The sequence below is a fragment of the Tasmannia lanceolata genome, unplaced genomic scaffold (genome assembly GCF_043159265.1).
Source record: "Tasmannia lanceolata isolate RefF3 unplaced genomic scaffold, GAP_Taslan_0.1 ptg000016l, whole genome shotgun sequence".
In the NCBI taxonomy this organism is placed as follows: domain Eukaryota; kingdom Viridiplantae; phylum Streptophyta; class Magnoliopsida; order Canellales; family Winteraceae; genus Tasmannia; species Tasmannia lanceolata.
The window spans coordinates 8856767-8871501 of record NW_027518693.1 but is presented as its reverse complement, the minus strand read 5'-3'; the positions used below and the strand labels follow the sequence as shown (position 1 = coordinate 8871501).

The window sequence follows — 14735 nt, the reverse complement described above, 5'->3', positions numbered from 1 at the left end:
ATAGAAACGAACCCAAGGTTCTGTGACTTCTGTCGCTTCAAATACTAGACGAACCAAAAGAACCTCGTGAAACACGCCAGTAATGAAAAAGGAGGCTGAATGACGTTTCTGTTGTTGTCAGAAGGGTATCAGGGTCTTTTTCCAACCCGATTTTGAAGATTAGCCCGTTTTTTGTTCTTATTTTAAAAGGTGCCGTATATTCGCTAAACATCGGCCCGCATTCCATACTTTTCTCAAAGCAAAAAGGCGATACGAAATGTCATCTTCTCAAATGATTAAGAAGGAGATGTTAGGTAGAGAATTTGGAAGAAATTAACAAGGGCTCAACTAAATGCATAATGGCTATATGAAATGTCATCGTCTCGAAGGAATCAGGAGATGTTGCGTAGAGGATTAGGAAGATATTTAACGTGGCAATGAAACACCTTCAACAGTTTAACTCCATAAATTATGGGAATTTAAGTAATTAAACAGAGTATTGACAAATAGAAATGGATAATTTATAATATGGCTAATCCGAGGTTTTAAGATTGTTGTATGCAAATCAGAATACGAATAAAAATTGAGGTAGATGCATTTATCTATTTTTGAAGAACAGCCCTTAAATGAACAACCCATTTTGATCACTGTTAAAAAAGAGAACAGAAAAAAATGGCTGAGTCATGTCACTTGGTTACTTTTGTTAGGAATCGTATTCAACCTCTAAACCACTTCAAATCGTGCTCGGATATGGAACAAATAATAGAGGTAACGTATCTAGGCAACATGCCCCAAGGAGAAGAGGCAATGTTCTCTCTGCAACCATTAGACATTAGACAATGAACCACAACCATTAGAAAATGGCTGAGTCAGTTCGAGTGTTTGTTCGTAGGAAATGAACCACAACCATTAGACAATGATCATGTTAAAATTGGCTTACCTAAACAATTCCAACACCGGCCTCTTGAAAGGCCCAAGCATTTTCCTCCACATCATCTCTTATAAGGAGGCAAAAGTTTCTTCCACTTTCCAATGTCGCACATGGTCTTGAGTTTAAGTTTCAAGGCAACACTAAAAATAAGAAGTATAAATGCAAGAGGGAGATTCTTATTTTGAATCATCCCTCTAAATTTTTGAACAAAATTTCTAAGAGAGAGAGAGAGAGAGAGAGAGAGAGAGAGAGAGGGATCGAGGGGGGTGTTAATGGGTCAGATGGGTCAAAAGGATCTGAACATTAATGGACAGTATTTGGGCGCAAGAGCTGATCTGATTGTGTCCATTGGAGCCATATCCCCATGTCTGAATTTATTATGGAGCCACAAAATCCGGTCGAGCGTCCTAGATCGGAATGGAGGGTTTCAATGTATGAAAATGTATATGGTTCATATTTTCTATTACGCACCCGAATCGTTTCACAATGGGATTGATCTTCTTAGAGGGAAGATCAGCCTCTTGACCCACTTCGAGGGAAGGGTCGTCCTCCTTGCGCAAAAACACAATTTATGAGATAAAATTCTTCAATCAAAGAGATTAACATAGAAAGAGATCAAACTAGATATATAAATCAAGACTAACCTAATATAGATTAGTAACCCAAGCTATCCTAACTGCATCAGATCTCAAGATCTGATCTTATTCAATAACCTATGCCAAATAACTAATTCTAACCTAATATAGATTAGTATCCCAATCTATCCTAACTAGCTACTAAATCTATCAAATCTTGTGAGATATGATCTTATTCTATAATCCCTGCCAAATAACTAATATAAAAAACTATACTAATTTATTCCCTTCTAAATGCAACCCATCGCAGCATGTAACATTTTCATTCATTTAAATTTATTCACCAGTGGTATTTTTGTGACATTTAAAGCCCTACTAAAAACTACAATGTTTTTCTCGCTTTTCATTTGGATGACGATTCTCCTCTCTTTCACTCTCTCAAGTTTCTTCCCTCCTTCCTTCCATAATCCTATGCCCTAATTGTGTAGGAACTAGGTCACTCCGATGTGTGTGTGTGTGTGTGTGTGTGAGAGAGAGAGAGAGAGAGAGAGATTCTTTTGACGTGTATCCCATGTTTGGTTCCAATCTCATATGCTATATATAGCATGGGTAAGTAAATTACAATAGATTATTGCAATCACAGAATCTACCAAAGATTTTCCTTCATAAACATCCAGCCTATTATTAGAAGCTAAACCCAAGTCATCAATCCAAAGGAAACCTAAAAATGCAAAAAAAAAAAAAAAATCCATCTTCATTAAGGATAATCCATATGCCTTACAGAGGGAAATCTTGCTTTTCTATTACTTTTTTTTATGTTGATGGTGGTGAATCCTCTACACAAAACACATGATGCAATTCAACTATCTTTTTTCTACCACGTACTAACCTTTGTATATCTACAACATGATGGATTTCATTTCGTTACAACATTAATCTAATTCTACTATTCTCTGTGTCTATTATTTACTCTTCTACTATTCTCTCTCTATTATTTGTTTTTTTTTTCTTCTTCCTTCGGGTCACAATATATGGAAGATTAAGAGATAGAAAACCAGATGAAATGAGCTCTTGTGTCCAATTTGTATCCTTAGGCTTGATCAGACTCAATCCTTACAACACAAGCCTAAGCTTGGGCTTAAACATGGATAAAGGGTTTTGGGTTATGGGATGCATAAACTTGCAATTAGGGCACACAGGGGATGATTTGTGGAGCATCACCAACATATGACAACGCATGCACACCGCTGCAACCATCTCCTCGCGGTCCCCCTCGAGTGAAGCCCACGACGATGATCTCGAGAGAAGACCACTAGAATTGTGATTCCTTTGCTGCTTAAATTCCTTTGATAAGTCGCTTGAATTGCGCCCCGGGCTATCAAGGGGGTCACACGGGAGGTTGAGCTCCAGGTCCAAGCTCATGGGTTTGGAAGTTGGGGTCTCTGGACTCTGTCTCGGATCTCTACATGTTCTCTTATGGGTCCTCATGTTGTAGAAGTGTATTTGGCCTGACTGCATGGAAAAAGCGGATAAATATAGTCAGGTCACCCATTCTAGTACTACCCTCACTCAAGTATGCTTAAAAAAAAAGTGGATAAACATAGTCAAGGTCACCCATTCTTTAACTACTGTTAACTTAAGTATGCTCAACTGTGGTCACAAATTCTTAGTACTAATCTCACCCAAGCAGGCTTAACTGTAGAGCTTTTCGTAAGTTCCAATGCAATAGTGCAAGCCTTAATACACACAAAAAAAGTGTAATTTTCAATATTTGTATATGTTACCTTAAGATCGAGGCAACGTTGCCACTCCAGAGGCAAGGGCCCTTCGAGGTGGAGCTCGATATTACAGGTGGTGGGTTCGACAATTTCTTCCTTAGATCGCTTTGATGTGTTCATCATGTCATCTTCTTCGTCTTTGCCGTCAAAATGCTTTCTCTTCTTCCCCGAGTTCTCAGACCTGGGAAACGTCTCTCTCCCCAGAGAGCTGGAGTTTTGAAAGGAAACCATGGATTTGAATTGGAGATTTTTAGCTTTCAAAGCTCAGTCTCTCTCTCTCTCTCTCTCTCTCTCTCTCTCTCTCTCTCTCTCTCTCTCTCTCTCTCATGATTCATGGAATGGTGAGTTTAAGCTAGTTTTATAGCCTAAAATTGGCCCAAATTTGCAGATGCAGAACTGGAAGGGAGAATCCAATAGAGGAACTTTAAAAGGACATTGATGTGCCCCACCTCTCCAAACATGTTTCCCTCATAAAATAGAGAGAGATAGAGAGTTAGAGAGAGAGAGAGAGGATATTAAATGGGAGTCTGTATACAGTTGAAGAAAGGTTGAATGCCATTGCTCTTCAATAACTCCAACTTCCTGATTTGGATCAGCTAAAGAACTAAAATTTAAAGCATCCAACACCCTCAAATTAATCCTCAATTAAAACAACCATATCCAGGTGGGGGAAAATAAATAACCCACCCCCATTTAAGATCCACCCTTGTTTTAAAGGTAAACTTTCCTATCATACCCATCTATTCCCAACAAAATTCTGCTCATGCCATTTATTCTCTTTTCTCTTTTTCTTTCTTTATTCTTTCAAAATGTGCTTTCCAATTTAGCCTAATCACTGTTAGAGTGAGAAATCTCACCGTTGGATCTTCATGGTGTTAGATTAGATAACTAAGCTCGATGGGATAGTAAATTTAGATTATTGTTGAATTTATTCAAGATTACCGAAATTATTTTATGCTATTTTATTATGACAATTATAAGGAAAAATTCATTTTACTATACTATTTTTAATTTTAATAATTTTTAATTTATCTTGAATGTCAATTACCATTATATCACTTAAAATTTACCGACATGTAGCTGATAAATCAATTTATAGCAAAATAACATGTTGCCGATAGATTCTTGATAAAATTCTGACACTAATAGTGATATGATCAAACAATAGAACTTTATATAGCCATATTTCACAGCAGCGGATTAAGGGCATCAATGGAACTCCCTAAAAATGATTTTCATATATAGTGTTATTTGCTTACAATCTTATATTTAAGTAACTGTTATAATAGTTTATTATCTAACTTAGTTAATGGCCTCCAAAGTAGCCTAACGTCCCATTTGCAAATAAAATTAACTTACCATTTCTTCTTTTCCTAAATAAGGGTCAATTTTGGTAGCATAAAAAGATGCCCTAAGTCGTCCATAATTTATTTATTGACATTTTTTAGATAATTGATATCCGCACTCTCTTGTTTCAATTATGACAACCCAATATTTACTTTAAGAGTTTTTATATGATGCCTGACCCTGAGATTTACCACCTAGCCCTTGATTTTTTTATTTTTTTTTTTGATGATGTAGGATGTCCCCACCCCCTTTGCGAGTAGGACTAGTCCCTACGGAGACACTCAACGACCCACTCACCACATGTATCAGGTAAGTCGGGGGTGGGATTCGAACACTCGTCAACAGGGAGCAAACCCGTGACTTTATGCCGAAGAGCCAACGCCTCGGTGGGTTAGCCCTTGATTTTTTATCTGGTCAAAACGCTCAAAAAGGTGTTTTGACCAGATAAAAAATTAAGGGCTAGGCCTCCTAACCCTTGTTACTTTGACGGTCGGGCATCATATAAGATCTCTTACTTTAAACCTTTGAAATATCCTTTAAAACTTGTTATTATTCTCAAGATACTCTCAATAGCTAGTCAGAATAGTAGTTAGTTAAGTGTGGAGTGAGATTATCAAAATCAGGACACTCTTTTTATAAGTCTCTGATGTTGCAAAATATATATTTACTGAGTTTTTTTTTTTAGGGAAATAAACTCCAATGTTTTGATATCATGCATGCTCTAGTAGCTTGTCTTTTAGGCTGTCAAACAGGTTATTAGAATTCCCAAGAAGCTCTCACAAGCCCATTAAATACTAAAAGACAGTAAAGAGAGCGTGGATATCAAAACATTGAAGTGCTGATATCATTTCCCTTTTTTTTTTTTCTATTCGGAGAGAGAGAGAGAGTTGCCATTTTTTCAAGAGAGAATTGCCACCTGGTAGTAGATTTTGTCTTACTAGCGTGTCATATAGGATTTGCTAGACAATTTCGCAGAAAGCCATATGGATGTTCGCTTTTTCAGGGACAGCCACTTGGCAGTAGATTTTGTCTGAGGTGGTTGTTCTCCTCTGGGAAAGTGAGCCGCGAAATGGTTTTTGCCTACCAAATCCCACGTCATCTTATATGTATTCACTTCACTACTTTACTTGAGGAATAAGGGCACTTTATTAACCTTTTGACCTTTTGGAACTCGGTGGGTTTAAGGAAGGCAATAAGATAAAAAAGAGCCAAAATAACATTTAAAGCGACGAGAAGTTGGTCATTGGACTTGGGTTCGACCCCAACTGCTTCCATTAACTACCCATGAATTCCCTTAAATGCTGAATTCAGGGGCGCATTCACGCGCCTCGCTTTTCTTTTCTACACACTTCCCATCTCTCTCTCTCTCTCTCTCTCTCTCTCTCTCTCTCTTTCTCTACACACCGGTTTCTGTTAAATGCCCAACCCACCTTGCAGTGGTTCACAGTCAAACTAAAAAACTAAAAACTTTGAGCCATCGTAGATCAAAAGCATGTCCTCTCTGATGGATGGTTCAGATTAATGAAAGGTGGGACCCACTGTGTTGTAGTGGGCGTTGTATTACGATGAAGTCATTTTTGGCCTTTAGGAGTTCCAAAGCATGGCCTAGTTAAGCAATTCTCAAAGTTTAATATAGACATAGACATAGAGTAGCTTAGGACATTCATTCATTGAAAGTAGAAAGTTTTTAAACTTCAATGATTTTTCCGCCAAAGATAAAAGAGGGAGAGGGAAGTAATAGAAATTTATGACTTTCTCTCTCCTTGATTGGTTGTTTTATCTTGTATGGTTTTTGTTGTCTCCTTGTTTGTTGATCAATGTATCTTTCTTCATTATAATTCCTTATTGGGATTTGCTAGCGCAAAAGGCATTTCGCGGATGGTCTGTTGCATGTGAAACAGCCACACCGGCTCACTTTTCAGTAGATTTTGTCTTCATTTGTGAGGTGGCTGCTCTCACATGCAACAAAACTTGCGATGGACACGCTAGCAAATCCCTTCTTTAGTATTCAAAAAAAGTAATAGAAGTACCTCCTTTGGAAACCTAGCCAGATAAATGGGAGCTTAGGATTTCTTGGAAAAGACAATTACAGGGTTTTTTACCTTTACTTATTTTTTGAAGAACGTATATTTCGAGAAAAACAAAATCAATGCTAAATGAGTTAACCAAACTATGGAAAACTTATTTTTTAAGGAAAGTCTTTTCCAAAAAAGAAAAATTCCTACATCCAAGGTGGGTTTTTGCTGAGCATTTAACAGAAACCGGTGGAGAGAGAGAGAATTGGCATCAAGTCGAGGAAACAGGTTTTACCGGCTTGAGGTAAATGACGTGGATTTAACGCCCTTTTTCCAAGGGGTTTTTGCAAGGGTGGGCGCCCTTCATATTTTTTTCCATTCCTCATATAGTACAAGTAAATATGGGAATAAAACTTGGCTCAGGTCGGGGTCTGAGGAAAGTTCCTCGACTCCTTGCTAATAGTCTAATAGCAAGGGGTGTGGAAATATCAATTACATCTGAAAATATAAAGTAAGCATGTAATTGATATTTCCACACCCCTTGCTATTAGACTATTAGCAAGGAGTCGAGGAACTTTCCATGTAATTGATATTTCCACACCCTCACACCCTTTGCTATTATAGGGGGACTGAGGAAAGCTCCTCAAACCCCAACCTGTGCCAAGTTTCGTTCTAAATATGGTGCTCCGCAACTAACATAACTATTTTTACGTACTCATTATCCTTGAATATGTAATCCATTAAGTAGAGTAATGAACGCTTTGCATCTTATTCTTGTTTTCCTTTTGTTCTTTTCAAATTCCTCTCAGTAAAAAGGAGAGATGCTCCGGTTAGAATTCTCTCCTCTCTGAACAATTTTCAAAATCAGAGAAGAGAGGATGGCCGGAGGTGGGTTTGCCGACGACAAAACCCTCAATGGCAGGTTAACGGCGTCAGTTATCATCACCTGCATCGTGGCCGCTTCTGGAGGGTTGATTTTTGGATATGATGTTGGGATTTCTCGTGGGTTAATTTTTTTCTAAATCATTTCACTAGGTTTTTTATTTTTCAAATCATTATTATGGGTTCTTTGATAGATCATAATCAAAGTTTTAAAATATGGCTTTTTGATTGAATAATTGAACTTTCATAGGGTGGGCCATAGAATATTGTGAGGGGTCTTTGTATCATGATCTCGACCGTACGTTCATTCGATGGTGATTAGATTTGGTGGCTACCGATGGCTAGAAGAAAAACATGGGAAATTGTCTGTTAATTTACATCCGAGAACTGCTTGTTGATGGGTGGAATTTATCTTGTCGTGGCCCATGAGCCCATCCACGGTGTGGCCCGTGGTATGAACGATCAAGATCATCCTAATACGTATAGCCACGTGTGAAGTACTGGTGGTGCTAGGACTGGGACCCATATGGTTATGGATTTAGACAACACTGCCGCTTTTCTTATTACCATTTGTTAAGCAACATGATGGTTAGACCCCCGCCTTGTTTGGTATCAGAAAAGGAGATTGACAAAAGCATAAATATGTAATGGTGCGCATTTACCGAGAAAAGAACCAATATATCTTACTTAGGAAATGATAATTTCGCACCCCTATAGGATGATTCTCACCACTTTTACACAACAAAAGCGTTAAAGTCTGTCACGTGAAAAGGGAGCGAATCATCCTACAGAAGGTGCGAATTTATCATTGCCCATCTTACTAACCCGAAGAGCATGCGACTGACCCTTCTTGTTTTTATTTTCACAGAGAGAGAGGGGGAGACCAAAATATAAAGGCGGGGACAACTTTTTGTTCAATGACTAAAAAACATTCATTTGGTTAAGGAATAAACAAGGACAATTTTTTAATTTTGGAAAAAAATTCCATGAAAATGAGCATACCAAACACTGGAAATTGATTTTCCATAAAAAAAAAAATTGAATCTCTTTTTCCATACATCGAAACAGTCCCTTACATCCAAACAACTCAGGAGAAAATTTATTTTCGAGTGACGAAAATCATTGAATATATATAATTAGAAGTGATAAAAATCATTAATTATATATATAACCATATTCATTCTATATGTACTGACGAAAATCATTGAATACATACATTAGAACTGACAAAAATCATTAATCTCTAAGGAAAAAATGTTCATGGTTGCCAAACATGACCGATCATTGCGTTAATTATCGGATTTGCAGGAGGAGTGACGATGATGAGACCTTTCCTGGCAAAGTTTTTCCCGTCGTTGCTAAGCAAAATGCATGAAGCCAAACAGAACGGAAATTGCATGTACGATAGCCAGATTCTTACTGCATTCACTTCGTCTTTGTATGTCTCCGGCTTTGTTGCCTCGCTCATGGCTAGCCGTTTGACCAAATGTATGGGGCGCAAAGGCACCGTGATTCTCGGTTGGTCCACCTTCATGATTGGTAGCTAGTGCTCTCAGTTTCTTTGCGGAGAATGTGGTGATGCTCATCCTCGGTCGCCTTCCGCTTGGATGTGGCATCGGCTTCACAAACCAGGTGGGTCATACATAACCATGATCATGGAAACACATTTCTCATGGAAAAAATTTTCTTGGGATTTTTTTCCCATAATTTAAAGGGAAATGTTATGATCATTATGGCATATTTAGAAGGATGTCCTTGTAAATTAAGTACATGTACGTTTGACAACCCTAAAAAAACATTGGGAAGTAATATAGTCGCCTTCTTTTATTACCTGGCCAACCTCCTCGAGTGTATTTTATGACTAGTGGGGCCGGATGAGAGAGCGATGAACAGCCAAGCCCTAGAAAAACAAGAATAAAAAACCTAATTTGATTGCACAAAAGTATGGGAGGCTTAGGGATTATGCTTGGCATTTAGGTGTCGTTTGGTTATTGAAATCTCTGGAGACTCCTCCGTTTGGTTGCTGGGTTTTTTTTTTCTTAGGATTAATGTGGGAGAATATTTAGTGTTGTCTCCTACCTTTACCCACATAAATCCCAAGAAAAAAAAAAACCCGGCAACCAAACGGAGGAGTCTCCAGAGATTTCAATAACCAAACGACACCTAAATACCAAGCATAATCCCTAAGCCTCCCAGACTTTTGTGCAATCAAATTGGGTTTTTTATTCTTGTTTTTCTAGGGCTTGGCTGTTCATCGCTCTCTCATCCGGCCCCACTAGTCATAAAATACACTTGAGGAGGTTGGCCAGGTAATAAAAGAAGGCGACTATATTACTTCCCAATGTTTTTTGAGGGTTGTCAAACGTACATGTACTTAATTTACAAGGACATCCTTCTAAATATGCCATAATGATCATAACATTTCCCTTTAAATTATGGGAAAAAAATCCCAAGAAAATTTTTTCCATGAGAAATGTGTTTCCATGATCATGGTTCCCTATGAAAATTTGATCAAGCCGAAATCTACAGCAACAAAAAACAAATGTAAGACTTTTGCCTGAATGGTGCTTTTTCTCTAGGGGTGGCAACGGGGCGGGTCGGGGCCGGATGTTGGGGTCCCCTTACCCTTCCCCTTTGCGGGGAATTTTCCCTCTCCCCTTCCCCTTCCCCTCTGCGGGGATGGTGGGGAATCCCCCTCCCCTCCCCGCGGGGAATATCTAATCCCCTTCCCCTCCCCTCATCCTTCGGGGACAAAATCCCCGCCCCGCCCCCTCTTTGGAACCCAACCAAACCAGCAAACAGAGCTTCTTTCTTCTACGTCCATTACAGACAATATTGTGATGAATGCTATGATTCTATTCATGTGATCAACAAACAGATGGACAAAATCAGAAATGCATGGATGAGACAACAAATATAAATAACAACAGGACCTCATCTTTCAGCAATTTTTTGCATAAATTATGGAATGATAAATAGGAAATGAGCACCAGGATTACCTTCATTAACAGGCAGCCAATGTGCAAAAAGTAACTATTTCAGTAGTCACAATGAACTTTAAAAGTCCATAAGTGGGCGCTCACACACGCAAAATAATGTTCATCAGTTCATTATGTATAGCATGTTAACTCCCAGATGAGCATGAGAAATGAGAATGGAGAAGAGAACAAAATTAACAAATGACTTATTTCTTTAATTGCAATTCAGTCTAGTGCTGACATGAAACAAATTTCTAGTAGCTAAATTTTTCTTGTTGAAAATTAAAACCTGCAATCCAACCCTAAAATTCTGTTGGCACTACGATTTTTTGATAATTGCATACACTCAGCGTCTCAGGCTCTCAGATTGTCTTTATTATTTCAACATCTGTGAAAAGGTTATTATAGTTCTCAAAATGCTCTCAGAAGCTAATTAAAAGGAAAAGACAAGCTAAGTTTATGTTTGGGGGAATCTTGTAGCCGATCCACAGAGTTTCTAGTCGTTTTTCTTAAAAAAAACACTTAAAAATTTACAAAAAAATGGCATTGATTAGTGGGGCGTAGCGGGGCGGGGCGGGGACAACTCCATCCCCTTCCCCTTCCCCTCCCCGCACCGGGGAATTTTTATATTCCCCTTCCCCTTCCCCTTCCCCTTTCAAATCGGGGAATCCCCTCCCCAAACGGGGCGGGGCGGGGCGGATCCCCTCTTTTTCGGGTGAAATTGCCAGCCCTATTTTTCTCTCTCTTGCTCTCTCTCTTCCATCTCTTATCTCTATATTGGTAATGACAACCCCTTCCACCATTCTCTGATGTTGACAACCCAACAGTCCAACACTATAGACCGCTGTTCTCCCAATAAGTTATATTAAATCCAATGCTTATCTCCTGCCTGTTGACTACGTACTCCACTACTATACTTTCCGAGGTAAATGCCCACAACCAAACATATGAGGGTAATTTTTCATGTTCTCTCCATTCGTGCCTCTCAAGTACACTCTCCCCCTCCCCCTCCCCCTTTCTCAGCTTCTATTTCACAATAGGGTTCACTACTATTCAATAGAATAAATTTTCATGGCTGTCAAACATGCCCTCAAGGTAAGGTCGTGTAAAATAAATACAACCCAAACTTTAAAGTTCCTTTTTTTGTTTTCCAGTAATCTAACTATGTAAAAGCAAGAAATTCTGGAAAAATGTTTTCTTTCCAAACTTGTCCAGAACATTCTGCTATAAAAATAGGGCCTTAACCGTCCATGTGACGGAACACAACGTAAATATGTTGTTCCCCAAAAATCATTTCCGTAGGATGATTCCAGCCCTCCGATCTATAGAAGTTTCCATAATATGCAGTGGGATCATCTTATAGAAATGATTTTTGGGGCATAACCTATTTACGTGGTCGCACATAGGGGTGCAACTTGGGCGGGTTCAACCCGAAAAAAAGACGGGTTGGGTTTGGGTTGAGGGCTTGGGCAACTTGACCCGAGTCAACCCGACATTTTTAATAAATTTTTTTTTTTAAGCTTAAAATCTCGGTTTGGGTCGGGTTGAACTCGGTTTCGGGTTGGCAAAAAGGGTTCCTCAGGACGGGTTGGGTTGGAACTCGAGTCGGGTCGGACCCGGGTTGAGCAAATGGTTGGTCGGGTCAGGTTCAGATTGGCCTCAACCTGACCCAACCCGACCCGAGTTGCACCCCTAGTCGCACATCATATGGACGGTTTGGATCATCCTATAGTATTGTCTGTGTTGAAAAATACGGGACAATAAGGGCTTACGCCATATAAAGTCTCGTAAAAAATAGGGCCTTAGCTTACAAAGTTTAGTGGCAGGGGTGTCTCTATCAATTTTGAGTTCGTTTTACTTAGGATCTTCCCCTGTATATTCTAGTCGGCTCCAGTCTACCTCTCCGAAATGGCTCCACCAAGATGGCGCGGCTCCTTCAACACCGGCTTCCAGCTCTTCATGGGCTTTGGCGTATTCGGCCTCAACCTAATAAACTACAAAGCGGCTCAGCTCGGCTCGATCCTGGGGTTGGCGCTTCTCACTCGGCTTAGGTATCGTACCAGCTTTAGCCATGACCAACGGCAATTTTCTAATCTCCGACACCCCCCATCCAGCCTCATCCAAAGTGGCAAGCTAGACAAAGCTCGAGCCACCCTCGGCTCACTCAGAGGAGCAGGCGTGGACATCGAGCCGGAGCTCGACGATTTAATCCGTATCGACGAAGTTACAAATTCCATGAATAAAAACCCTTTCAAAAGCATATTACTACGGCCGTACAGGCCCCACCTAGTGATGGCGATTATTTTGCCGATTTTTCAACAGCTCGCGGGGATTAATGTGATAGCTTTCTACGCGCCGATTCTTTTTCACAGTGTTGGAATGAAAGCGATGTGGCTTTAATGGCGGGGCTATGATACTCAGCTCGGTCAACATCGGCTCCGTCCTCGTCTCAATAGCCGTTGTGGATCGGTACGGAAGGAGAGCCTTATTTTTGGAGGCTGGATTCCAGATGTTCATTTGCCAGGTGAGATACTGAGATATAAAGATTTTCCTGCATGCTTACGGGAAATGATATTTCTACACCCCCTGTTCTCAGTATCCGCCCCACTTTTGTTTGTCTTTTAATGAATATATTATTTTAGATTTTGAAAAAAGGAGATAAAAAGAGTAAAAGACAAACAAGAGGGGGTGGAAATGCCAAAAAAGGGTGATAAAAAAGAAATTTACGTAGAAATTGTGTCATATTATCTGAGTAGGGATTTGGAGTTGGCGTCCATCGCAAAGGGCATTTCGCGGATGGTTTGTTGCATGTCAAAACAGCTACATAGGCTCATTTTTCAGCAGATTGTCTTCATACATGAGGTGGCTGATATGCAATGCAACAAATCATCAACGAAATGCCTTTTGCGACACTAGCACATCCAGGGGCAGAGCCATGAATTTACACTTGGGTGGGGAGTTGGGGGTGGCGGACTAATTTACACTTGGCTGCATTGGTCATTGGGGGCCATGGCCACTAAACTAACTAAAGCATGAATGTAGACCACTAAAAACTAACTAAAGCATGAATGTACACCCATGCAGTATTAGAAGGAATTTTGCAAGTCGTGGGGGGGCCATGACCCCCCTCATGCTATGTGTGCCTCCGCTCCTGAGCACATCCTTTTGAGTTTGTACGTTTTGTTTGCATCAAGTCGCGTTTCACAATAAAAAGACCAAAATACCCTCTTCTCTTACCATTTTTTCTATTTTTCTCATCTCCACCACTTTCGGCACTGTTGTTGCAACTCGGAAGAAGAAGAAGAAGATGACAGAGAAGAAAAAGAAAAACAAGCGGAGGGGGGATAGATAAAGAGAAGAAGAGGACAGGGAAGAATAAGAAAAAGAAGAGGTGGGGGAATAGATAAGGAGGAAGAAGGAAAAAGAAGAATCAACGACAAAAAATAGAAGACACCGGGAAAATTGAAAGTAAGAGGAAGAAAAAGAAAAAAAAAAGAATCAATGAAGAATCAATGCCAGAAAAAAAGGAAGACGGCAAAAAATAAAAATGAAGAGGAAGAAGGGAAAAAATAAGAATCGACGTAAGAAAAAATGTAAGACACCCGAAAAAATAAAAAAACATGAACTTTTTCAACATGGCCTGAACTTTCCTACTTGACCCAAACTTTTTCTGACACTATCTGAACTTTTTCTATTTCCAATTTTTCCTCCTTGGACCCAACTTTTCTTTCACGACATAAACTTTTCCAAACTTGATCCGAACTTTTTACGTCGCGACCCAAACTTTCCTATTGACCCCTATTTTTCCTACACGACCCTTACTTTTCTCAACACAGTTAGAACTTTTTTTTTCACAACCTCAACTTTCCTTTCTTCTTCCTTGTCTTTTTTTCCAGCATTGATTCTTCTTTTTCCGTCCACTTTCTTCCTCTTCATCTTCTTCTGCTTCTTCTACTTCTACTTCTTGTGAGTTGTATAGATGGTTGTGGGTCGTGGTGGAGATGAAAGAACAGAAGAAATTAAAATAGAAGATGAGGGCATTTTGATCTTTTTATCGTAAAGCGCCGGACAACAGACATGAAATCAAATAAAACACCATTTACGTGTCATTTCAGAAATATAACTTAATTTCTTCATCAGTTACCCAAGATAAAATTACTTTATTTTGTCAGGGGCGCTACTCTTTGGCAGTATTGGTGTTGTTGGCCATCTTTGCGGCGGGACTTGGATGCTCATGGGGCCCACTTACA

The 14735-nt window shown here is 39.5% G+C and overlaps 2 protein-coding genes across 2 annotated transcripts; one reads left to right on the top strand and one right to left on the bottom strand.

The window, feature by feature from the left end:
• Positions 1-2213: 2213 nt before the first annotated feature.
• LOC143848595 (uncharacterized) lies at positions 2214-3728 on the bottom strand. Its single transcript, XM_077357563.1, has 2 exons — positions 3270-3728; positions 2214-2997 (listed from the first exon to the last, which is right to left on the bottom strand). Exons 1-2 carry the CDS (start codon positions 3492-3494, stop codon positions 2599-2601), a joined length of 624 nt encoding a protein of 207 aa, XP_077213678.1. The 5' UTR covers positions 3495-3728; the 3' UTR covers positions 2214-2598.
• A 3775-nt stretch (positions 3729-7503) lies between these two features.
• LOC143848976 (Major facilitator superfamily protein) lies at positions 7504-13021 on the top strand. The gene is given in 8 exon segments (XM_077358014.1): positions 7504-7627; positions 8816-9051; positions 9053-9139; positions 12370-12504; positions 12506-12589; positions 12592-12865; positions 12868-12890; positions 12893-13021. Coding segments are annotated over 8 exon segments (1092 nt in total).
• Positions 13022-14735: the final 1714 nt, after the last annotated feature.

What these genes read in the sequence shown, in the direction of transcription:
- LOC143848595 (XM_077357563.1), bottom strand. Translation starts at nt 3,494, where the DNA reads ATGGTTTCCTTTCAAAACTCCAGCTCTCTGGGGAGAGAGACGTTTCCC. An exon ending in AACGTTGCCTCGATCTTAAG is followed by an intron (nt 2,998 to 3,269) that starts GTAACATATACA and finishes TTTTCCATGCAG; the next exon opens with TCAGGCCAAATACACTTCTA.